Raw genomic sequence first — 25,728 nt, 5'->3', positions numbered from 1 at the left:
AAATGGCTGGTTTCGTGGTCAAGTCGCAACCTTGTTCTAGCAAGTCGCGACCGGGATGAACCAGGAGCCAAGGAGGCTCTGCCTGGGGGGCACGCCGCGACCCAAGAGGCTCCAAGTCGCGGCCCGCACCCTGAAGCCCAGGAAAATGCTCTCTAACTTAGGGGCAAGTCATGACCCTCAGGGCCAAGTCACGACTGGCTTGTGCATTTTTACCCAGACTTGGTTTTTAGCCGTGGGAACTTAATTATAAGGGCCTGGGATCGATCCTACTACCCAGTTGAGTAGGATTCGACGTCCCGGAGGCTAGGTTTGGGTTTGGAAGTATTTATTTACTCATTTTGATGAGGTTTTATATTATGGTTGTGACTATGTTATCGCTAGGGGCTTGGAAACAGGAGCGTGCTTGAGGGTTGTTTGTTGGTAACTTGTGCTTGGACCAAAGGTAAGAAAACTGCACCCAGTATGTGATGCATGTGATGCATGCGATACATGTGATTAGGGCATGACATGAATATTGAATATGGAATTGATCAGAGCTTGAGTCTCTGTAAATGTGCATGATCATCATTATGCTAGTGATTGTTGAGTAAGCATGCTGAATACCTTATATTTGGATATTTGACATATGATATATGCCTAGTTGCATTCCTTACTTGTGAGTGGCACTAACCCATTAGTCAGAAACGGCAATGGTGTTAGCACTGGTCGTATGGTATTGGCTTATAATTCAAGAGCGGTATTAGCGTGTTTAACACAAAGAGAAATGATTAGATCTAATCAACATGAGCATCAAATGCTTGACCGACCCCAAGGTCAAAGAAAACTAAAAGTGTTGGTCTAGTCTAAAGGCTAGTTACTTAGAGCCAGGGCCAAAAGGCTCAAGTGACTGAAACGTTACATGGATTACGGTGCAGAGCCCCAGAGTGTGACTCATTAGTCACCTACCCAGAGATTGACTCAATAGTCCTCTATTCAAGAAGCAAGTCCCGAGAGATAGACTCATTAGTCATCTATCCGGTCGAAGGACCCCATAATCATTTATTTAGACTTGCTTGCATGAATAATATTATTACTGCTAGGCATGCTTATTGTGATTTAGTAACATGTTATTACCTGTTTATGAGCATGTTTAAGTTTTCTTGCTAAGCCTCGGCTCACGGGTGCTATGTGGTGCAGATAAAGGCAAAAGAAAGCTGGACCATCCTTGAGTTGGAGAGCTTAGGTGACGATGTGTACATATGCGACTTCTCGACCACCACGGCCGAGAGTTTAAAGAGGAACTAGGGTTAAACCCTATTTTGCCGCTTAGGTCGGCTAGTTGTAAATATTTTATTGTAATTAACCTTTAAAATATATTTTGGGATCCCAATGTATACAGTAAATATTTTAGTGAAACGTTGTATCTTTAACCAAATTTTTTAACCCTAAACCGTTAATCACATTTAGTTACACGATTATGGCCAAATGACTCGGTTAGCGAGTTTAGCACTGTTTAAAATGCACAACGTAACAATCCTTGGGAAGTAGGGCATTACAAGCTATCTAGGGCCGGTCTCACACTAATCACTCCTGAAGGGCAACACATCCATTGTGCACTTCGTTTTGGATTTAAGGCATCTAATAACGAAGCAGAGTACAAAGCATTAATTGCAAGGCTAAGGTTAGCAAAGGAAGTGAAGACTGAAGTCTTGGACATATACAGTGATTCGTAATTGGTTTTCAATCAAGTCCTCAGTGAGTACACTGATTGGGGAGAAAAAATGATGGTCTATCTTGATAAGATCAAATACCTGCTCGCTCAACTCAAGAGGTACAACATCCAACAAATACCAAGAGAACAAAATGCCACAGAAGATGCGTTGGCCAGACTAGCCTGCAGTGTTGTGGTGGACAAAGCCAACCTGGTTCCTATTGAATACTTGGTCAAACCAAGTATCAACTTGCCAGAACCAGTCTTTCTTATAGACAACACTCCAGCCTGGATGACCCCGATTGCAGCTTATCTGGAACACTGAATCATGCCCAACAGTCGCAATGAATCCAGGAAACTAACGAGGAAAGTTGCTCTGTATCTAATCCTAGACAGGGTTATGTAAAAAAAGGGGGTTCTCCATGCCATTACTTAGGTGTGTCAACAAAACAGAATCAAGGTGGCTGCTAGAGGAGGTACATGAGGGTTTCTGTGGGAACCATGCAGGGGGCAAAGTCTGTATAAGAAGATTTTAAGGCAAGGCTAATTCTGGCTAACTATGAACAACGCCTTTGCATATGTTCAAAGATGTGACAAGTGTCAGAGGTTTGCCAAGATATCACGAGTAGCCCCAAACGAGCTTACTCAAATGCAAAGTCCATGGCCCTTTGGTATTTGGGGAATTTACCTTATTGGTCGGTTACCAAAGGGAAAGGGGGGAGTACAGTATGTAGTCATGGCAGTTGATTACTTCACCAAGTGGACAGAAGTCGAGCCACCAGCAACCATCACTTCCAAAAAAGTACTGGAATTTTTTGTGAAAAATATAATCTGCATATTTGGCCTACCTCAGATGATAGTGTCCGACAACGGCACCCAGTTTGACAGTCAATTGTTCACTGATTTTTGTGCCAAGCACGACATCACAAAAAATTTCTCAGCAATCTCGCATCCTCAAGCAAACAGGCATGTAGACACTCTGAAGAAGCATCTAGAAATGGCTAAACGAAATTAGCCTGAGAGATTGCCTGAGGTACTCTGGTCATACAAGACTAACGAGCAAACAACTACTGGTGATACCCCATTTGCACTCACATATGGGTATGATGCAATGCTACCAGTCGAGATGACTCCACCATCTCACTAACGTACAGTATACCACTAAGATCGTAACCATCGATTGTTGGCCGAGTCCTTAGATCAGATTGAAGAAAGACGTGAAAAGTCCAACATACGCCTGGCTGCCCACCAGCAAAAAGTTGCCTGGTACTTTAATTCTAGAGTTGAGGAACGAAAGTTTGACATGGGATATCTAGTCCTGCGAAGAATATTCCCAAGAACTCGAGATGCCTCAGCAGCAGTGCTAGGGCCAAGCTAGGAAGATCCTTACCAGGTCACAGAGATAGTACCGCCCGGCACGTACAAGCTAGCACGGTATGACCAAGATCTCCAGTTAGTACCTATCCCCCGTTACTAGAATGGGGAACACCTAAGGAAGTACTACCAATAAAGATCCCTTTTAAGTGATCGTTAACTGGCCAGTACAGGCACGAATTGCCCATACCACCAACCAGCTCAAGTTAGCTATATTAATTATGCACAGGCACGATTTGCCCATTTATTGTAATAATTAATATTTATGAATGTAAGATACATTGTAGCGACGCAACTTGTATGGTTGATTTTTAATCAGTAAGACACGATTTTTGTCCATTTGTACAAGCCTTATTTTTACAATGATTATCTTGCTAACTAGTGATTTATTTCACAGATTTTCGGCAGTGTATGAAACCTTTGTAGGTTTTGGCGAACTCAAGTGTAATGTCCCAAATTTCCTAATAAGGCTTAGGACCTTGATTAGGAGGCCAGGAGGGCCATAATTGATTTATTATGCTATTTAATGATAATATGCATGTTTAGGTGTATTAAATATGCATGTGAACCCATTTGTGATTGATTGGGTGATTTTCATATTCTGGCCATTTCGGGCATTTTTGGCATATATGTGAAATGGGCGTGGTGCTTTGTTATTATTTGGTTATGCCAGGGTTACCCAGCACAAGACGATCCTAAGAGGTAAGCTAGTGGGAAAGTCACAACGGGATTTAAGCTTGACTTGGAGTAAGTCAAGGGGTATTTAGAGCATTACCGGGTTATTGGATAATGGGAATTAATATTTGGTGATAAATTGGGAGTTAGTAAGACCAGGGGGAAATTCTAGAAGTTTTGACTATAGTATCCCCGGGGGTGTTTTCGGGACCCCGAGCATTAGGTTTTATTGGAAGCTACTTAAGCTTGAATTAACCTTTTAAGAAAGAAAAGAAACATTCTGTACGTTCTCTCTCCCTAAAGTTCCCTTTTCGTTCCCGATCGCATTTTCGAAGATAACTTGAGTTCTAGGACTCGGAATCAAGCGAGGATCGAGGCATAGCAAACCTAAGGAAGATTATAAGCTTATTAGCCGGAGGATTTAGTTGGAAACAACTCAATCGGAGGTAATTCAAGTTTAAGTTTTAAGTTTTTAAAAGTTTTTAAGCTTGAATTGGACTTTGTGAATCGTTGAGTTTTTAGGTTGTTTGAACCTCGGGTTTTGGTGGTTTTGGACCATTGGGGAGTTTGGGAACTTTGATTTAATGATTTGGGAATGTTTAGACATGTTTTTGGGAGGTTTTAAAAGGTTAAAACGAAGGAAAAATGGCTGCCCCGAAGTTGGGCCGCGACCCTGTTCTTGGGCGCCGCGGCCCTTGCTCGAAGAAGCAGGTGTCAGGATTTGGCCTTGCTGGGTGCCGCGGCCCTTGATGAAGGGCGCCGTGGCCCTAGCCTCAGAGAACCCTGGGGGTCGCGGCCCAAGGTGCTAGGGCCGCAGCCCTTGCCCTGTTTTCACCCCATTTGCTCGTTTTGACCCCGGAAACATGATTTTAAGCCTCGGGATCATTCCTACTACCCGGATTAGTGAGGATTGATGTCTTGGAGGCTAAGCTTTAGTTCAAGGGTTGGTTTTAGAACTTGAACTCATTGGATCACCATTTGTGGTTGTGACTAGGTTAACACTAGAGGCTTGGAATCAGGATCGTGCTTGTGGCTCATTTTTTGGTAACCTGTGCTTGGACCTAAGGTAAGAAAACTGCACTCCATGTGTGACATGCATGGTTATGATTGATGCATGTTGAATGTTTAAATGTAAACATTGATAGCATAATGAATGCTTGGCAATCTTGCCCATTTGCATATGATTATTGTTGAGGCATGCTGGATGACTAAGTGTGATGCATGTGATGCACGAGAAACATGTGATTAGGGCATGCCATGAATGATGAATGTGAGATTGGCCAGAGCTTGAGTCTCTGAGTTTGTGCATGATCATGATTATGCTAGCAACTGTTTAGTAAGCATGCTGAATGCCCTATTCTTGAATAACTGGCATATGATACATATTGATAGCATTGCTTACTTGTGCATGGCACTGACTAATTAGTCAGACTTGGCAAAGGTGCTAGTATCAACTGTGAAGCTGTGACTCATTAGTCAGGTTCGGCAGTGGTACTGAGCACTGGCTCATCAGTCAGAATTGGCAAAGGTGTTAGTATCAACTGTGAAGCTGTGACTTATTAGCCAGGTTCGGCAGTGGTACTGGGCACTGGTCACACAGGGCTGACTCATTAGTCAGAATTGGCAAGGGTGTTAGTATCAACTGTGAAGCTGTGACTCAATAGTCAGGTTCGGCAGTGGTACTGGGCACTGATCACATTGTGCTAACTCACTAGTCATGACAACCCTAGTGTGTAGTACAAGCTTTGTCGATTGGAACTAATCGACCCTCTGCATTGAATGACTCAAAGAGCATTAATGCAGGACCGACCTCAAGTTCGATGAATATAAACAAGCATTTATCTAGCCAAGGGCTAGACATGTAGAGCCATTGCATGAATGGGCACTGGGCCCCTAGTGACCTGGTTGTCAGTCACTCAGTATGGTTTACCAGAACCTCAAGTGATATTCACTCATCAGATCAGAGCTATGGGCTCTGCATGATCATTTTGATCATCATATGCATGGCTTGGGCACCGAGGCCCTAGTGACTTGCTTGTTGGTCACTCAGCATGGTTTATCGGAACCTCTAGTGTTACGACACTCATCTGATTAGGATTGACTTGATAGTCCTCCAATCAGAAGGGCAGGATTTCTTATCCTGGATACCCCAGCATCTGTGTGAATTCATTTGCATGCTGAATAGAGCTATGATTGCTAGGCATGCCAGATATGATTTGATATCATGATATGACTGTTTATGAGCATGTGAGTTTTCTTGCTGGGCTTCGGCTCACGGGTGCTTTGTGGTGCAGGAAAAGGCAAAAGGAAGTTGGACCATCCTTGAGTTGGAGAGCTTAGGTGATGACGTATACATATGCAGCTGCTCGACCAATACTTGGGCCAGGTTTGAAAGTGGAACTAGGGCTGAACCCTGTTTTGCCGCTTAGAACAGCCTGTTGTAAATAATCTTTTGTAATACACTCTGAAATTATATTTTTGGGATCCCAATGTATACAGTGAAACGTTACATCTTGACCAAAGTTTTTAATCCCTAAACTGCTAATCACACTTAGATACACATTTATGGCCTGATGACTCGGTTAGCGAGTTTAGCACTGTTTGCAATGTGCACTGTAGCGGTCCTTGGAGTTGGGGCGTTACATCAAGTACCCACGAACAGGTTATTACGAACAGCTCTAGTCAATTAGAAAGTGACCAAGAGGATAACCCATGAGTTATGAATCCTTCTCGGTCACTTGGGGGGCACCATAGTCATACATGGACAAGCAGAGAGAAAAGTGCGTAATCAAAAGGACTTATAAACGTTAATATTTATTAATGTTAAAGGGCTTGCACATTGTTCAGTATATAGCAAACAACAAAAAGGGCCATAAAATAATTCTTGTAGATAGGGTTGAATAGTTTTTGTTTATATCTCATTTGAAAAAATTGAACAGCTCTAATTTACAGTCGCACAGCTCTAAAAACAGTATATGCTGAGTAACAATAAAAAATAAAGGCACGAGCAGATATATAGTTAAAACGAGAAGCATGTTATAGAAGGTAAAATATTGCTCAAGATTAAAGGTTGCTTGGCTCAACCATGTTGTTTTTACCAAAGTAAAAGATTTCTCGAGATTAAAGGCTGCTCAGCTCAGCCATTTTTGTCTTTGCAACAATAAAGAAAAGCTAAAAAAAATAAAGTGTTTCAAGGGTCTTGAAGCTGATCGGTTGGTTGGTCTTGAGGCTGGACGACAAGCAACTCTTGAGGCTGGTCGGTAGGGGCAGAAGTGTCAACTGAAGTATTCAGACCAGAAGGTAAAGTAGAATCCTCAGGAGCAGTAGGGTTATCTTGTTCGGCAACAGAGAAAGCAGGACCCTATACAACTGGAACCTGTTCGGTGGACACAGTCTGGGCCTCGGCTTATTCTCGCTTAGTGCATTATTTCATAAGCTCATCGAAAGCCTCCCCCAGATAACTGTAATCCACCCCCTTATTGTGCACCTAGAAGTCATAGAAAGTGCTCATGCCAAAAGCCTCGTAGGTCGCGGCATCAGTGAACTTGCCAGCTTTGTCTTCATCAAGGGCCTTCACTAGTTCATCACTCTCTTCCTAAACGGCTCTCCCCTCGGAAGCATTCCTCATGAAAATGTCCTTCAGCTCCTCCACCCTTCTCTCTAGTCGAATGACATCAAGATTCCTCTGCTCAGCGTTAGTCTTGAGTCCCTTGTCTTCTTTGGAAATCAGTTTGGTGGTCTGCTGAAGATTTAAGACTTGCTCAGTCAGTTAGGCAACTTGAGAGGTTTTTTCCTCAAACTCTTTCACTAAGCCAATCACATGTTTGTTCACCCCCTTGGCTCGGTAATGATCGTAGCTGCGAGCCAATATACCCTGCAATATGAAATGAAGAAATTTAGAACAAGTAACAAAAAAGAAAGATTAGTTAAACACTGAGCAGATCAATTATTTACCCTAGCAACATCCTGAAGACAGGTGCTAGTGATGTAATCCAGGGATTTGGTACTGAGGGTATCCATGAATCCATGAATTCAGCTTGGGAGGTAGACACCCTTTTTATCTGTCCTTGCTGGATGACCAGGGCTTTCTTCAAAGGCCCGTGGACCTCCTCAGTAGGGTCCTCAACAACCTCTTCTGGGGCTTTGCTCGGGCTAGCTAGCTCTGGTGCAGTGGCCGTACGGGTAACCTCCTCGACAGAGACTCCTTTGCTTTTGCTAGATTTGCGCGACGGTGTATGTGCCTTTTTCCGAGAGGAAGTCTTATCAGGGGTCTTCTTGACCTGCTCAAGGCTACCAGATCTTTATGGCAAGGGTCCATAGCAGCTAGTTCATTGGCCCTTATCTGAATTTCTCAAGTGGGGGTCGACCAGCTAAAGGGGTCATTACAACTGTAGGATAGGTGATTAGCAACAATATTTTCTGTGACGAAGTGTTGGCTGGCATACTCTCCAACCTTGGAGATACGTTCTGTATTCGCTAAGTAAATGTTGGAGTCTCGGTGGCTAAAGTAAAAATACCATGACCTCCCTTGTCGATGGCTGGACTTGAGGTCAAAGAGATAATTTATTTTGTGTGCAGTAGGCACTGGCCAGTTTAAGGACTTGTACAAAACATAGAGAGCCGAGAAGAACTGGATGCCCTTAGGACTGATTTGGGTGGGGCAAAGCCCAAAATAGTTTGCCACACTGCAGAAGTATGGCAGAAGTGGAAGGCTGGTGCCAGCATAAATATGAAATCTGCTCCAGGTGCAGTATTGGGCTCCAGGGTGCTTGACAGTCTGTACAGCAGTAGGTTTGAGGATGGAAACATCTTCGAGATTGAAATGCTCTTTGATGTTCTGCAACTGTTTGTCAGAAATAGTGTTAGTGGGAGATACGTATAAGGGGGCCTCCTCTGTCTCTGATGTAGGGTTAAGAATGGCCTCGGTATAGATCTCTGTGGCGTAGTCCATTTTAGCTTCCCCTTCCTGCTCTGAGGTGCTCAGCTCTTCCTCAGCGGGTGGGGCCTCCTGCGCATTCCCGGCGGTGGCACGACATGCCACATGGGGATCTTCCTCCTCTATGCCACGGTTAGTTTGTTTGATGCGGGCCATTAATTGTTCCAAGTGATGAGTTCGGTGGTCACCTTCCCTCTGCGTATACAAGAAAAAGGGAAAGGTGAGGCGAGAGAACCGAATAGTGCTGGTTGGTAAGGATGTCATAGGTTATACCGACCAGCCAAGAACAAACACGTGACGACATACCGAATAGAAGGCATATTAGATTAAAAGCAAGTGAACCCGAGAAAGTGAAGGGTTTTCCCCCAAAAAAGTTTTTTGAGTGGTGTTCTTCGTGTTCTTCAAGAACACCAAGCGTAAATCAACAAAATGGGGACGTTAAAACCCAATTTTTACAAAATCAAAGGTTCAAATAAATTACCCAGGCCGAAAGCTACTCAAAATATTCATCTATTTACATATTCAAGCAACATTCGCTCAAGAAATCTAGGGATTTATCAAGAAAGTTTCCCACGGTCACAATGAAAAACATGTAAAGAAAAAAGAAAGCATTTTACATGACTTTCGGGAATAATGAAAAGGAAATGGAAGACTCACTAGTAGCAAGTGGCTGGAGCGAGTGCGGTGCAAAGAGCCTTGGTAGAGCACGACTGAGCGATGGTCGGTGTGGGAGTTTGAGGTTCGAAGAGCTTCGAGTACTGGTAATGTCTAGAAGAGGGAGAGTGTAAAATGATATTAGGGAAGAAGGAGGTTATTTATAAGCCATGTGCAACATCTTCTCTCCTCTCACGGCATTGATGAGCCGTCTCTCCTCTCACAACATTGTCAATAAGTGTAATGGCCACTACTCGGTATGCTTGCCAGGAGAGCAGCTGATCGATATGACGAATAGACATACCTGCCCGGATGAAAGCAGTTACACTCTCCGTTAGCACTCTGCAAGAATCGCCCAACCACTTGCAAAGAGCGCCTAACAGCCCTGAAGACTTGGTCAATCCTCCTAACAAATAAGACTGTAACTACCTACGAGAATATAGGGATATTTCCCATCAGTTACCCTCAGGCACAACTACTAGGCGACAGAAGCAGTATAAATACGAACCCTCTACCACAGTGGAGGGGGTTCAGAGAAATAGCCTGCCAAGCAGTATTAAAAACATATTGAGCAGCCTAGCTTGGTACTTAGCAGCGATTCTGTCGTTCTGTATTGTTATTGACACTTAGAAATCTACCTGTATTCACTAGTTATCTTGTGTAAACCCTTAAGATCAATACAAATCTAAGAGGAAGTAGGTCGTTACCAATCATTGGGGTCAAACCTCTATAAATCCTGATGCTTTTTATTATTTATTGCTCATTATTATCAAGTTCTTGGCTCATTTATGGTGCATTGATTGTCTAATTGAAAGCTCTCTAATTAATTATTTGACTCTACATCAATTGGCTAAAAACCAGTCAACATAAGTTTATATATATTGTTGTTTAGTTGTTTCAAATATATTCTGAATTTAAAAAAAAAACATGTTAGTGTGCAATGGGTTGACTTATAGTTGTTGCCCAATTGATGTTTTTTAGTTGTTTTTAAATGTGTGTAGTATGCAGTGAGTTAATGTTTATGTTGACGGTAAGAACTCGTCAACTAAGTTAGATCGAGAACTTTGTGAGTATAAAAGAAATAGATTCAAATCAAATGAACTTCAAGCAAACTTTCTTATGAGTTCCAGAACACAAAAATGTAAATGCTGGAATTTCAAAATAAAAAATAGAGAGAATGTGTAGTGTCTATTCCCATTAACAATGTGTGGTTACAAAATTCTCCCCCCTCTTCTCAGGTGAAGAGAGTTCATATTTATAGTAGAGCACTATTGGCTCATTGTACATGGTGGTCCCTGGGGACACGACTCTGCATATGCAGTCTACAGATAGTAGTGATGCTAGGAGTGTGGTGGTCGACTCCAGTACATGCTCAAGTCTACGGGAGCAACTCCACTTTAGTACCTAGTTATACCTCCACCATCTATTTAGTACAAACGTCAGAGGTTGGCTGGGAAAGACCACATCAGGTACCTTATTTGTATGACCACTACTTGTCTGGCGTGGTGTTTAGGGTCAGACACCTGGGGCAATTAGAGTCGTACCCCCGTACGTACTTCACCTCCTCTTGGTTTTTAGGTACGTTCCATATTTGTACGAGCTCCTCGAGCCACAAGTTTTCACCCTCACAAGGTACCTTATTCCTAAGGGCTTCAAGTGTTGCAATCCTTATATGTTATCCCCATATGCCTGGCAATCAAGGATCTCGCGAGATGGCCCTATGAAAATGAGATGAGAAGGGCCTCTCGACCCCAAGCGCGTATTATGGGCACAAAGTGTGGCTCCGTAGGCATATGAGGCGGGGCACACAGGGTGTTCTCGTGAGACCGTGGTGCGAGGCAAGGCTGTGGTGTCTTGCAAGACCGTGGCACGAGACGTGGACTGGTGGCGCGAGGTGCTAATGCACAGGTGCGAGGCGCTGGTGCACGAGGCGCCTGGTGCACGAATGCGCGAGGCGCCTGGTACGCGAGGTGATGGTGCGCGGGTGCATGAGGCGCGAGCCAGAGGCGTAGTTGCGCGCGCGAGGTTGCGGCGCGGGCCCAAGGCGCAAGACCGTTGGTGGGCGTGCGAGGCGACGCACGCCAAAATGTGGCCTGCAATGCCTTGGTTACCCCAGAACAGTTACGGTGAACCGGAAATTTGACCCGCTACCTAAGTCCTTTGGTTAAAAACGTGTTCTAAGTGTTATTAACAAGTTAAGGTGGAAAATCAATAAAAAGGAAAGGGTATATTTTATTGAATACATAAAACTGTCCATGGGCCCATAAAAACATTTACAAGTTATCTACAACTCAAAATGGTCATTACAGTTTCAAAATTACAAACCCGCTGACCTAAGCGGCAAAAATAGGGTAAACCCCCTAGTTCCTCTCAGAAATCCTTGGCTGTGGTGGTCAAGCGGCCGCATATGTACACATCACCACCTAAGCTCTCCACTCAAGGCTGGGTGAGTTTTTCTTTCCCTTTACCTGCACCACATAGCACCCATGAGCCAAAGCCCAACAAGAAAACACAGTATTGTATATAAACATTATCAAAGGATTATCATTATAATCACACAGAGCTTATAGCTCGTAAACAAATGAGTGAATATCACTTGAGGTTCTAGAAAACCATACTGAGTGACTGACAAGCAAGTCACCAACTTAAACAGAAGAGTGGCTGCTAGGTAAGCCACTAGCCTTAAACAGATGAGAGACTGATGGGTAAGTCTCTAACTTAACAGATGAGTGACTGATGGGTAAGTCACACAAGCGCTTATAGTATTCATCGAACTTGAGGTCGGTCTGGCACTAATGCTCTTTGAGTCATCCAATGCAGATATCGATTAGATCTAATCTTTATTGGCTTGCGTTGAGCACGCTAAGGTCGTCCTAACTTATGAGTCAGCACCGTGTGACCAGTGCCCAGTACCACTGCCGAACCTGACTAGTGAGTCAGAGCTTCACAGTTGATACTGACACATTTGCCAATTCTGACTAATGAGTCAGTGCCATACACAAGTGAGCAAGATTTGCTAAGCATTCGATAATCAAACCATGTCCACATTTACACAATCAACATGCCTCAAGAATAATCATGCATGTCATATATGGGGTGCAGTTTTCTTACCTTAGGTTCGAGCGAGAAATATAATAAGGACGACCCCTGAGAACGATCGATCTTTGATCCCTTAGCGGTTACCTAATCACAACCAATTATAACCTCCATTAATGAAAATCCACAATGATAGGGTCTTAACCTAAGCACCACTCTCGGGACCTCGAAACATGCCCATACGGTGAGTAGATTCGATCCCGGGCCTTAAGGATTAAAACCCCAAGTCAAAAACCCTTAAAAATACTCAAAACATGACTTTGAAGGAACAGAACAGCGCTACAGGGCTGATCCCTAGCGCCCCAGCGCTATACTCAGAACCCCCCAACACGCCCAAAAGACCCCTGTGTAGCGCTATAGCGCCCTAGGGTGGGCGCTATAGCGCTACCTCTAGACCAGATGCCCTCTGAAACCTCCTTCTTCATCTCCTTCGATTCAAACCTGATTCCAATACTTCCAAATCCCATTTTTGATGCCAAATGAACCCAAAAATCATCCTTACACACCCCAAACATCACAACCATAAGAACCCTAGCCAAAACTCCCAACAAAACCAAGATCTCAACCTAGAAATCACAACTGCAAAACAGAACTAAAACAGGGCAAACCAGAGAATTCAATGGTTAGAAACTCACCCAAAGCTCAGCTTATGATGCTCTTCAATGGAGGAACACACTCCCAAACTCCCAAGGCTTACTTCCCAAGCTTGAATCCTCAAGAATGGTTCAAAAATCACAAAGAAAGCTGAAGAGAAGATAGGTACGGGAGAAGCTTCAAGTATACTTTGTTGTCTACCTTTTTCTCAGCTCAAAAATGGTTATATCTATCCTAGGAGTAAAAAGACCAAAATACCCCTAGGTCTAATTAAGGTTTTCTAAAGACTCTCAAGGGCAAAATTGGTATTTTCCACCTATCTCGTTAATCATAATTAATGCTCTCCAATTCCCGCTATTCTCGATAACCTCAACACCAATAATTCATATCCCGTTACCCTTTAATTCTCGGTAACGCTCTAATCATTAAAATCACCCCGAGACTCATCCCGAGCCCCGAACTTAAACCCGTTATGACTAGACCGCTAATCAATATTCCAAGGTCGTCTCATGCCAAACGGCTCGAACAAACCCGCATTATAATGTGGTCTTAACAATTTATCACCAACATGCATACAAATATACAATTATACCCTCAACGGGCCAAATTACCATCACACCCCTGTAATTATAATGTGGACCCACATGCATGCATTTAACATCATATTATAATATAATTCACATATACATGCATACTATCATTTAATGGCATAATTAAACAGGTATGGCCCTCCCGGCCGACTAATCCCGCCATTAAACCACATCGGAGAATTCAAGGCATTACATGGCCTTTCGGACCTTCATAGGCGAGGCGAGGCGAGATGCACCAGGGGTCACGGCCTCACAAGGGCCTCGCGTGGGGCAAGACGGGCAGTTTCGCGAAGGCCTCTCGTGAGGCATGGGTCTCGCGTGAGGCGAGACGCGAGGTTGCTTGGTGTGCCCGAGGTCACTAGGGGGAAGCCTCAGCTTTTCTCTCGAGTGTTGACTGTGGCCTTCTCAGGATCATGTCCAATTTTTGGCATTCACAGTTTGGTTATTGTTTTATTGTTGTTTTTTAGTTGTTTCATTGACATTGTATTTTTGTAATTATAAAACTATAAAAAAACTTAAGGTAGTACTTTTGAAGAAGAAAAAAATAGAGACAGTAAAAAAAGTAAAAAAAATATATTTTTGAAAAAAACCCTTAAAAAAATTTATCTCAAATAATTTTTCATTCCTTCTGTCTCACTAAAAATCCAAGATATCATTATTTATATGTAGACATATATATAAACTTATGGAAATTACACTTCTTATAACATTTTTTGCCATTTAATTATTTAGGATTTTAATATTTTTATGCTTTTTTTTCTCATATAAATGTATAAGTTAATTTTTTTATATAATTAAATTGTAAAATCTGAGATTTAATTGTTTAAAATGTCATATACTATAGGACTTTAGGACTTTTTTTAAACTTTAATTTGAGAAAGTTAGTAATATGGTAAAATCATATTTATATAAATTGATTTTTAAACAACCATATTTATAAAAATTTCAGAAAAAATAAACGTGTGAGAATAAGCTTAATTAGATAGATAATATAATATGGAGAGAGAGATTTATGTTGGCAAACGCATGATCCTATCACTATTATTTTTTGGGAAAAAATCCAAGTGTTTAATTGGCCAAGTTGATTTTAGCCGGCCCCAGTTATACATACATACATACACGTATCAATACAAGACTTTATCCTCATACATCGGACACTCAACATTTTCAGACGAAATGATATTTTATCATTTTCTTACTCAAGTAACACTTGCATCTAATCTAAGCATATACATTTGATTGTGTAATTATCAGTACACAACAAAAGAGCAAAACAGATCAAAATCTCAGTTTTAGAATTTAGATGTGACAGTCCAACACACACACACATATGTACAAATATTATAACAAGTGATATATGATTACAGCTCTAACGAGAGATTTAAAAAACAACAAATCTATAAATCTCCTACTTGTATAGCCACAAGGCCAACTTTTACCTTGTCTATTTCTTCTTGTCTTCCTATTGCAACACTTTGTCTTCCACATGGCAATACTATGAGGAGTTTTACTTTTTTTTTTAATGTTCATGATTGACTTACTTAAAAGATAGCTTAATTAAGGTTCTTCCTAATACCTGACCTCATTAAAAAAAACAAAAATACATAAACCAATCACACACACACAGATATATATATATTTATATATATATATATACGTGTGTGTGTAAAGCTCATTAACACATGCTATTATGGTTCTCCTAAAGGACCAAAACCATATATAACTTTTCCATAAATCTGGTGGACTTATATAAAACCATATATATAGAGAAGGAAATAAGAAAAATGACCGAAAATTCCTCGAGTAGTTCTCTATCGAGCTTCAATTGGTGGGTCGCTAATGACAATGCTGATTATGATGATATTGAGGTTGGTGGACCAAGACCATCGGTTTGCAGCAACGACCATTCCATAAGAAGCAGTAGCGTGGTAACACTCTCAGGCGTCACAACACCAACTACTCGAGCTGGTACGCCAAAACTCTGCAGCAGAGAGTTGGCAGAGGTTCAGCATAAACTGGAAAATGCATCGCCTGCAACGGCTAGACAAATTGCATTGAGAATGTACGACAGTATGAAGCAGAATGGGCTGAGAGATGAGGCTATCCAAGCCTTGGGGCAAAAAGATGGCCATGATCATTGTCAAATAATACAAGTAGTGACTGATGATGGGGTCAGGAAGAGGAGTGAGGAGCTTATGGGAATGGATTACCTGCTCAAGGATGGTTTCGTTAGTTATTTACGTGACATGGCTCGAATTTCACCTCCAATTCCTCAGCAGGTGAGTTACTTTAACCTTAATACTCTTAACTTTATATCTATACATATATGTACACTCACATGCATAATATATAGGGTATCATCGTTAACTTATAGAGCTTAGTCAAGAATGCCAATGCTTGAAGAGGCCTTAGCTTCCATTCTTCCAGCTCTGAGTCCTGACCATGGCAAGAGCATATAAGTTTCGATTACTTTTAATGGTTATAAGCTGATTTTGATTGAAGGATTTTAAATACATCTTTATAATTCAAACATTAAGTTATAATCCCCACGTTTTATGGGACTACCGACTACGTAGAACATGTCTTGTAATCTTGGTCATCTCTTGATCGGACATCCTTAGTGTCTCTATTAGCCACAAATTATACATGGTTTTCATATTTAAGCTGACCGTTACTTAAATCTTCAAACTACTAGTAGTTTCAAAGTTTGACTAAGCTCATAATGACATAATATGCTTAACAATACACATCAAACATTAATATTGAGACTATATAACCTTTCATTTTTTTTTAAGTTTTGTTTCTGCAAACATAGGGATTAACTTAATCCATATGTAGACCAATAAGTAAGAATAGCTGTGTTGGTGTCACACATTCCTGGGGTAATACCTGAATAAAAAAAAATATATGAATATATATGCTAAAGTGCACAAGTGTCACCCTGCGATTTGTATGTGATATTGCTCATAATAGTTAAAGTCCTACTTTAAGTTTTTCCTTGCTTATCTGCTACATAAGAAAATTCTCATATTAAAAGAGCGAATTCAAAGTTTTCTAATATAATCTTCAATGGTGTTGAATATGAAAACAGCTAATTGACAAATATTGCAGGTAGTTCGGTTTTCCAAAATAAAATATGCAACTAAAGTTGAGGTCTCTGATAATGAATACGAAACTTTTGGTAGCAAAATAGTAGGGTGTTTCATGGAGCCCCTGAAGACTATTTTTAAGAGAAAAAAATCAAGTTGGCTACAGATTCTCAAGGGAGTTGATGGGTATATCATGCCTGGCTCAATGACCCTACTACTAGGACCTCCGGGTAATAATAACATGTGTGTGTGTGTGTGTTGCCATAACCATATCTGATTTACTTGTATGTTTGCAAGTCTTGTGTATTAATTTTGTTTTCATCGGTGTCATTACAGGAAGTGGTAAGAGCACTCTCCTAGAAATTATGGCAGGGAGAGTCAAAGGAAGTAGGCGTTCAGTGTTGCAAGGTCAAGTGATGTACAATGAAAAAAATGCTTCTGATATTTGTCTTAGTAGATTCATTGCATACATCAGTGGGCAACTAAACAGGTACGTGTTCTATGAGCTGAATATAACTAATGCAAAAGCATGTGAAAACGATAGCTAAGAAAGACTAATGATTAATCTGAAATCCGACTTCACATGTATACTCAAGTAAAAACGAATGCTAGTTTACTAAGAGAACACAAAAGAGAAACTGAAAAAAGCAGCATCTTACTTGTTCATACTAGTAATATTTTGCAGGCACATTCCATTTCTTTCGGTTCGAGAGACACTTGAATTTGCAAGGGACTGCACTGAGGGACTTCTGCCGGAGAATTTCACTCCTCAGATGAGAAAATTCTTTGCACATGCATTGGTGGAGGGACAAGATCCATTTCTAGAGTACGTGTTAGAAATCTTATGTTTGAAGCAGATAGAACACAAGCTCGCAGGAGAAATCTCTGATATGGATCGCCAAAAGCTTACAACAGCTGAGCTAGCTCTCGGAACATACTCTGTCATGCTTTATGACCAACCCCTTTCAGGATCTGATCTAGCAGCAACATATCACTTAGTGGACACCTTAAGAACCATTAGCAGGATCCAGCAATCATCTGCGGTTATGTCCCTGACCCAACTTTCACAGCAAGTGTTTGATCTTTTTGATAGAGTTATATTACTTTGTGATGGAAAAGTTTTGTTCCAAGGCCCTCGCCAAGACGCCATCCCTTACTTTGCCAAGCTTGGGTTAGTATGATCCATGCTTTTTAACTTTGAAACAATGTTACTCAGCATAACATATCTACTGATTAAAATGTTCAGGTACATAAAGCCATCACATGTGGAGTCTAGCGAGTTTCTCGAAGATATAGTAGCTGGATATGGTTCCCAGTATATTGCACCAGGAGCAGCTCCTTATACACTTGAAGAGCTAGTTGGGTGTTATAGTGCTTCAGATCACCACAAAGATGTAATGAGAATTGTTAATAGAGGTGAAGTGAAGCAAACCTATTGGGTGGAGAGTGAACCTGGGCTTGGATTGTGTCTTAAAACACCCTCCAAGTACCATTGCTCCGTTGATGACCGTCCAAGAATAGAGACAGGTAAGTAGATCATTTATCATTGTAAGGGAGTGCTAGTAGCACTCATTTACACTCGTTCTTCTCATTATTTGATACGTGAAAGAATCCAAAAGGTAGTTTTTATTCTTTTTGACAAGATTTTCATGACGATGGAGATGAGAGAAAGGAACAAAGAGTGAAATATAGAAGTGTTGGTAGCACTCTTAATTGAAACTTATAATTTTACTATGTCTTACTGATGCTTGCAGAGTTGGTGGTTGCTAAGCTCTCTACCAAAGTGGGGCACTCCGGGGGAATTGAGAGCACCGGCAGAGTTCATATTGGAGATGTAGTCACAGCCATTTCAATAAACAACGATGAAACACAGTACCTTTCAGTAGGACCCCGCAAAGTTCAGCGCCTACGAGCCTCCCATGTTTATCTAATCTTGAAGCAGGCACGAGGTAGTGCCTTTCTTCAAGTTGAGCGAAACAGAGAAGAGGTACTCACCACTCTTTTTTTCTTATGATACCAAAGTGAAACATCAAGGGAAAATTTCATACTCTGCTCGTCCATTTCATGTACGGAACAAGTAGATATAAAAAAATAAACAGTGAAGAATTCACTAGTGTTTTTCTTTTTCTAGGAAGACGAGCCCCAAGTTCAACATCAGCAGTTTCAAAGGACATTCGTCCAGACGTGGTGGAAATCTACCGGAACTCTGATTAACAGGCAAATAAATATCACCAAAAGGCTTCATCATTTAATCAAACTAAGGCTATTCCAGGTAAATGGAAATACTATTAATTACATGGTCTTTCTCCCATACTCAAGATGAGGAAAAGAATCATCTACCCATGTTTGTATTTAGGTTATGTGATGATCTAGAAAGAAAAATGCAGAGGTGAAGACAGACTGTAGATGGTTATTAAAAGTATTCCTAGTACAAAACTAATCTTGTACTTAAATCCTACAGGCAATGGTCCTGGGTTTATTTGCAGGAACACTCTTTTTCAAGCTTGGAGGTCAATATAACCAACAGAAAATGAATTCTGTACGAGCCCTCGGATTTGTATCCACTATGAGTGTAATGCTCATTAACCTAGTGCAGCTTCCTCTCTACATGCTTCAGAGACCAGTGTTTTACAAACATCGTGCCCACAGGTTTTTCCGAATTTCTTCATATGTAGTTGGACACTGTATTGTCAATCTCCCACAGACCTTGATTGAGGTACTTTTCCATGATAGAATTGACCTTACCTATCATGAATCCCATGGAACTGATCGCATGGATGTTTATTATTTGCAGGCAGTAGTATATACAATCTCAGTTTACTTTCTGTCCGGGCTATCACTTACAGGATCTGGGGCACCAATTTTTGAGTATATGATTCTATTATTCTTAGTAGCATACTTTGGCTCATCAGTCTTCTTCTTTCTCAGTACAATTTCTTCAATTCCAGAAGTTGGAAATACTCTGGCAGGTACTTACTTCCACTTCTCTAAGGCAAAAAGTTGTGCTAATTAGTAGGATCTCTGAATTGAACTTAATAAAACCAATGATCCTATTCCTCTTCAAATGTGCAACTCTAACTACTTCCCTAGCATGACATACTTTTACAATTTCTCAAAATAGTTCTTCATCCTCTAACCATCAGCTATAAACTAAAATAACCAACCGATGGCAATACTTGCAGGTCTTCTTGTCTCAATCTTCCTACTCTTCAGTGGATTTGCAATCTATCCATCCAATATCCCAACATACTGGAAGTGGCTCTTATACATTAACCCAATTCGCTGGGCTAATGTCTCATTCTGCAGGACCCAATTTAACAAGGGCTATAAAGAGTCCTGCTCCAGCTATCTCGGCCAGCTTCCTTTCTGTGATCAGTTTCCCACGATGACAGTTGGAAATGCCTATCTGGCCTTTAATGAGATTTCAGGAGATGCCCAGAGAACATGGCTTCCATATGCCATTCTTTTGGCTTGGATTGTTTCAACCAATTTATTGACATTATTAGGGCTAAAGAAAATAGAGTTCGCAGAAACAAGCCAGTCACTGCCACAACTCAAGAACAGCCCATTGCTTGGCAGGTGTAATGAAGATAAAGAAGGTAAATTTGAGACAAACTTAAGTTATGAGGAGCAATCTGCATATTATGATTCTCCCAGACATTATGAGCCACAAACTTCAAGGAGACGCTATAATAAGGTAAAGGACAATGTTGGGCTCAAGTGGATTCACGAACTCCATGTTGACCAGCAGAGGAACGTGCAAGACATCCCAGTGGAGCCAGTGACTCTAATTTTTGAGGATTTATCATTCTCAAGGTCTGATTGACTCCCAATCCTTCAATAAACTAATATTATGATACTACAACTTTTCATACTTTCACCCTTGGAAAACCCTAGAAAACCATTAATTGCATTGGAAAATGTATTATAGGACACTAATAGAGAGAAAAACAATTGCCCAATTGCATTTGTAGTTCAATAATTATAGTACAATCTTTTCTAATAAAACAATGGATTCATGCAACAGGTATGATGAGAAAACAAAACAGAGCACATCAATTTTCAACTATGTCACAGGCTACACTAGATCCAGAAACATGCTAGCTTTATTAGGTGGCTCCACGAGAAGTAAAGGCACACTTTTGGAATGCCTAGCTGGAAGAATACCTCTAGCTGGAAGCTTCAGAGGCAACATTCAGGCACACAGTTCCAAGGCTAGAACTACATTCTCTAAAATAATAGGCTACGTAGAGAGGCTTGATGCACATCAACCTTATCTCTCTGTCCGTGAATCACTTCAATTCAGTGCTGCACTCCGTCTTGACCAAGCTATCAGCCCCATGAGCCGTTGCGTCCATGTTGAACTGGTACTGAACCAACTTGGTTTACTGCCATATTCCAACAAACTTGTTGGTTCTCTTCGTGACGCCACTGGAAAGACATATGAAATAGCCAAAAAGATCACCATTGCAGTTGAGTTGGCTGCAAACCCAAGTGTTCTCCTTCTGGAAGAACCCATTAGCAGCCTTGATACCACAGGAGCTTTAAACATCCTCAGAACTCTCTCTCAAGTGTCAGATTCAGGTCGAGCAGTTATAGCCTCTCTATCGCACCCTACTGCACGTGTGCTCTCCTTTTTCAACCAAGTTCTCATTCTAGCAGAGGAAGGGGACCAAGCATATTTTGGGCCAGTTGGACATAACAGCCACCAATTGCTAGATTATGTTACATCAATCCCAGAAGCCCCTCGTTACTTCAAAAGAGAAAGTCCAATCACATTTGTAATGGCAACTCTAGGCTTAGGAGTTAAAAAGAGAAGCACGCAATTGCTGAATTTAGCAGAGGCATACAAAACAAGCTCATTACATGAGGTCAACCGTAAAGAAATTTCAGATATAAAGAAGTTGTTGGAAAACAGTCCAAAGGTTGACAAGTCTTCTGGATATACAGCACCATATTCACGACAAGCCTTTTTGGTATTGCTGAGAACACAAAGATTCCTATGGAGGAATGTTCACTACACATACGGTAGGCTTACAGGTTGCGTGACGATTGGCCTCATCATGGGTTCCTTATACTTCCAAATTGAATTTAAAGACACAAATGGTGTAACCTCTCGGTCACTATACATCTACATGCAAGTTATACTCCTGGGAGTGATCTCAGCCAACAATGTCATTCCTCAGCTCGGCTCAGACAAATTTATATACTTACGAGAGAAAAGAGCAGGAATGTACCTTCCAATCTTCTATCCCTTATCATGGGCAGTCAGTGAAATTCCTTACTTTTTCTTTGCAACACTTGTTGTTGTCGGAATCGGAAATGCCATGGCTGGTATTGGAACAAGATCTCTCACTGAATTCCTAATGTACTGGTTGGTTCTCTTCTTGTTCACACTATGTGTAACATATTTTGGTATGATGATCACTTTCCTAGCCTCGGTGCCCACTTTGGCAGCCTTTTCTGTATCTATTTTGACCTCGCTATGGGTCTCAGTTTCCGGGGTCGTCGTTGTGCTATCAGATATCAAGTTCTACCGATGGATGTATTGGACAAACCCATTCCAATATGCAATGAATGCACTGACTTCAATCAGTTTCTATTGCACTAGAGGAGAATGTCGAGAAGATTGCAAGTGCCCGCACTTGCCAGATGGGTCTGATGTGTGGGAGAGACTTGTGATGGTAAGGAGCTTAAGCCATGAGAGAATTGGTACAGACATACTAATTTTGACGGCAATGTGTGTATTGTTTGCTAGCCTTTCCTTTGTCTTGTTTGTTGTTCTGAAGCATAACTCCTGCCCTCGCTTGTAGTGGAACAAAATCACTTTTAGCATTTAACTAAGTTACCTTATGACCACTTTCGAAAAAAACAAAAATAAGTAATACACCAAGAAGTTAATCAACTTTTATGGCATTCACTTCCTCGTGGTTTTATTAAATGAAATTTATCATAGAGGGTCCAGAATCAATCCCAAATACCTTCTTTTCTTTTCTTTTTTTAAACTAAAAAAGTCTCAGAGAAGGCAAATGCAGAAGATGTTAATGGAGCAAGAAAATAGAAACACGCAAACGTAACATGAAAAAGTCAATTGATAGGATGAAAATTGACTGGATTCATACTAATAGTACATTACACAACGAATTCCAAAACCCAAATCCTATCCCCAGTCCACAAAAGGAAGACTTGGATATCCACCCTCTGGAGGAGGCTTTAATGATGGAGGTAGATTGCCCCATGATATCCCCATTCTATCTCTGACCATATCACCTGGCAAAGCCCAATAAGGGAAGAACAAGCACTGGCCTTAACACCATGTACATTACACGAACATAATATACGAGCACAACTATCTCATCAAGCAGTGGCAGAAACAAACACACCAATAATGCTCAATATAAAATGATGGCGTGTGAAAACTAACTGTTGAGTCTAAGCAACATGTAATGTGATCTTACCAGACATAGAGTTGCTTCCAATAATTTGATTTCCTTGAAATATCGGTGACTGATTACTACCAGCGAAACCTGTCACAACATATAAGATCAAAACTATAAGCTAATGCATCTTCTTAGCCACCCCTTTTCAAAGTTATAAACCAAAATGCCAAAATTATTGGCCAAGCAAACAAAAAGAGAAATATTTGAAGTACAATTTTTACCCGACCTCCCTTGAGAATTGTTCAAATTTTGCACCGTGGTCTTTGGATGAAAATACTTACAAGAATCCCCATATTGGCAAATTCCCTATAATCCACCACACATTATTATAAGCATTAAAAAAACTACTAGAAAATCAAATAAAGTTAGGAAATTTAATTGGGATAATAATCGAAGAAAACGCAAATTCTAGCTCAGACCCATTATTCGGAAAGCAATTGAGTTCCGTGGGCAATTGGAAAAAAAAAAAAGAACCAGAGAGTGGAAGAAGACGCTACAGTTTTAACGAAGCGGTTACAGACACCATTTCCGAAACCTTCTGTGTAAACTTGATTTGTGTCTGCAATCAATCTCAAACCAATTAAATAACTACATAGATAAGTGAGAAGAAAGAAAAACAATATATAAATATATATACACATATATATATATATACCTTTAAAGGAGTCGTACCAGAGAGCTTTAGCTCTAAGGTGTTGAAGACCTTGAAGATGGCGTTTTCTAGCGAAAGGACTGTCCTGAAATTCCTTGTCACAATAGTCACAGTGATACTTTCCCAACGGCATATTTCTCTCCTGCCTCCACCTGTAGGGTTTTCAATTTATAGGTTTGCACTTATCTTTTTTGGCACAATTGTTATTTGCTATAATACTCAATTTTTTTCAAAGATGCATTTTAATAATCAAACTTTTTTTTAGCTAATAATACATAAATCTATAATTTTGGTGTATTCGTTAGTACACACTATTAATACATAAATCTATAATTTTGGTGTATTCGTTAGTACACACTATTAATTATTCTATGTCACACATTTTTATTAATCTAATTAGCGGTAATAATATCCAAAAAAAATTCAAGAGTTACACTTTAATAACCATTTTTTATGTTAATACCTAAATCTACAATTTTAGTGCAGTCATTGGTACTTATCGTTAACTACATGTTAAATATCCATGTGGCACACATAGATTTTGGTATAATTTTAAACTAATTCATTTAAATTCTTTAAATATTATAAAAATAATTTTAAATTTAAAAAATCTAAAACATTATTAAAAGCTAATTAATAATATGGATTTTGGAATAATTTTAATTTGGATTGTTTCGAATTTGTAAATTTTAGTTTTATTAATTAGTTTCTAACATTCTTTTAAATTTTTTAAAATTTAAAATGATTTTTATAGTATTTAAAAAATTTGGGGATATTAGCGGCGATAATACCCAAATCATTTATAAAGTTACACTTTAATACATAAATTTACGAATATAAAAATGTGTCACGTGGATACTTAACAGCAGTAACGGTGAGTACTAACGGTTGCACCAAAATTATAGATTTAGGCATTATTGCTGCGAAAAAAATTAGGTATTAAAGTGTAACTTGTAAAAAAATTTGGGTATTATCGCCGCCAATATCTCTTACCACAATTGTTTTTAATTTTTAATTATTTTATATAATTAAATATTGCTTCAGTCCATTTCTAAGGAACACAAAAATAATGTGATTAATTTTTGTTCTACAAAAGATAACAGCCACATGAAAGGGCATGTTGAATAATAGCAAAGAAGAACAAGTCTCTTTTGGCACATAACTTGTTTTAACTATGTAGCAACTTAAAAAAATAGAATATACTCAATGGTTACATTGTGTTTTATTGAAATACAAGTATCTTCTAATATGAAAGTACTCTGTATTTTTAAAATCGGTCAAAAAATAATACCTTATACCATAATTTAGTCAAGAATTTTTTTATATTACCCTTACTTATAATATAATAAAATTTATAAATACTTGAATAATAAAGTTAGAGTTACAAAAAATAATTTTAAATATTTAATGTATTTATTGGTGTAAAAACTAGTTTTTTCCCTTTTTCTTTTTACCAAATTAAACAAATTCAAAACAAAACATATTTTAAAAAATCAATTAAAGAAATCTCAAAAGATAAGTTTAGGCCAAAAAAAACACACCCAAAATCTCTAGTCTGGACGTAGTGAAGATGGAGGGTCTCTTCGGAGATATTATGGCTTTGCAAAAGGGTGGGCTCGCACGGAGATATGCGTGGGATATCGACGAAGAAAAGGCACAGAGCTGCAGCGGTCGAACTCGTTGGAGATGGACTCGCCATGGGTAAGATCTGGCGGTTACCGACGATGGGGCGATACTGGGCTAGTTGTGATAGAGGCGACGACGATGTGCGTGGGAGGCAGTGTGACGATGGATGAGGGGTGATATTGGGGTGGGTGTGAGGTGTGATGACAAAGCCAAGGAGAGAGATATGGACTACTTATTATTCATCCTATATATATATACATTTATTATTCATCTTGGAGTACTTGGTGGCGAAAATATCTAAATTTTTCAAAA

General features: G+C 40.1%; 1 protein-coding gene across 6 annotated transcripts; it reads right to left on the bottom strand.

Annotated features, from left to right (window-relative positions):
- Positions 1–14,915: 14,915 nt before the first annotated feature.
- On the bottom strand, positions 14,916–23,974 carry LOC133788338 (zinc finger CCCH domain-containing protein 3). Of its 6 annotated transcripts, none has more exons than XM_062225790.1 (5): positions 23,794–23,974; positions 23,636–23,697; positions 23,351–23,444; positions 23,157–23,225; positions 14,916–16,045 (listed from the first exon to the last, which is right to left on the bottom strand). In XM_062225790.1, exons 1-5 carry the CDS (start codon positions 23,921–23,923, stop codon positions 15,987–15,989), a joined length of 414 nt encoding a protein of 137 aa, XP_062081774.1. In that variant the 5' UTR covers positions 23,924–23,974; the 3' UTR covers positions 14,916–15,986. The 6 variants fall into 6 exon arrangements, with proteins under 6 accessions (XP_062081774.1, XP_062081775.1, XP_062081772.1 ...); XM_062225791.1 differs by having other exon boundaries at positions 23,360–23,444; positions 23,794–23,971; XM_062225788.1 differs by lacking the exon at positions 14,916–16,045 and adding an exon at positions 20,638–22,504.
- Positions 23,975–25,728: the final 1,754 nt, after the last annotated feature.

This window comes from Humulus lupulus, chromosome 7 (assembly GCF_963169125.1).
Source record: "Humulus lupulus chromosome 7, drHumLupu1.1, whole genome shotgun sequence".
In the NCBI taxonomy this organism is placed as follows: Eukaryota; Viridiplantae; Streptophyta; class Magnoliopsida; order Rosales; family Cannabaceae; genus Humulus; species Humulus lupulus.
Note: the sequence above shows the minus strand (reverse complement) of the source record. Positions and strands in the feature narration are given on the sequence as shown.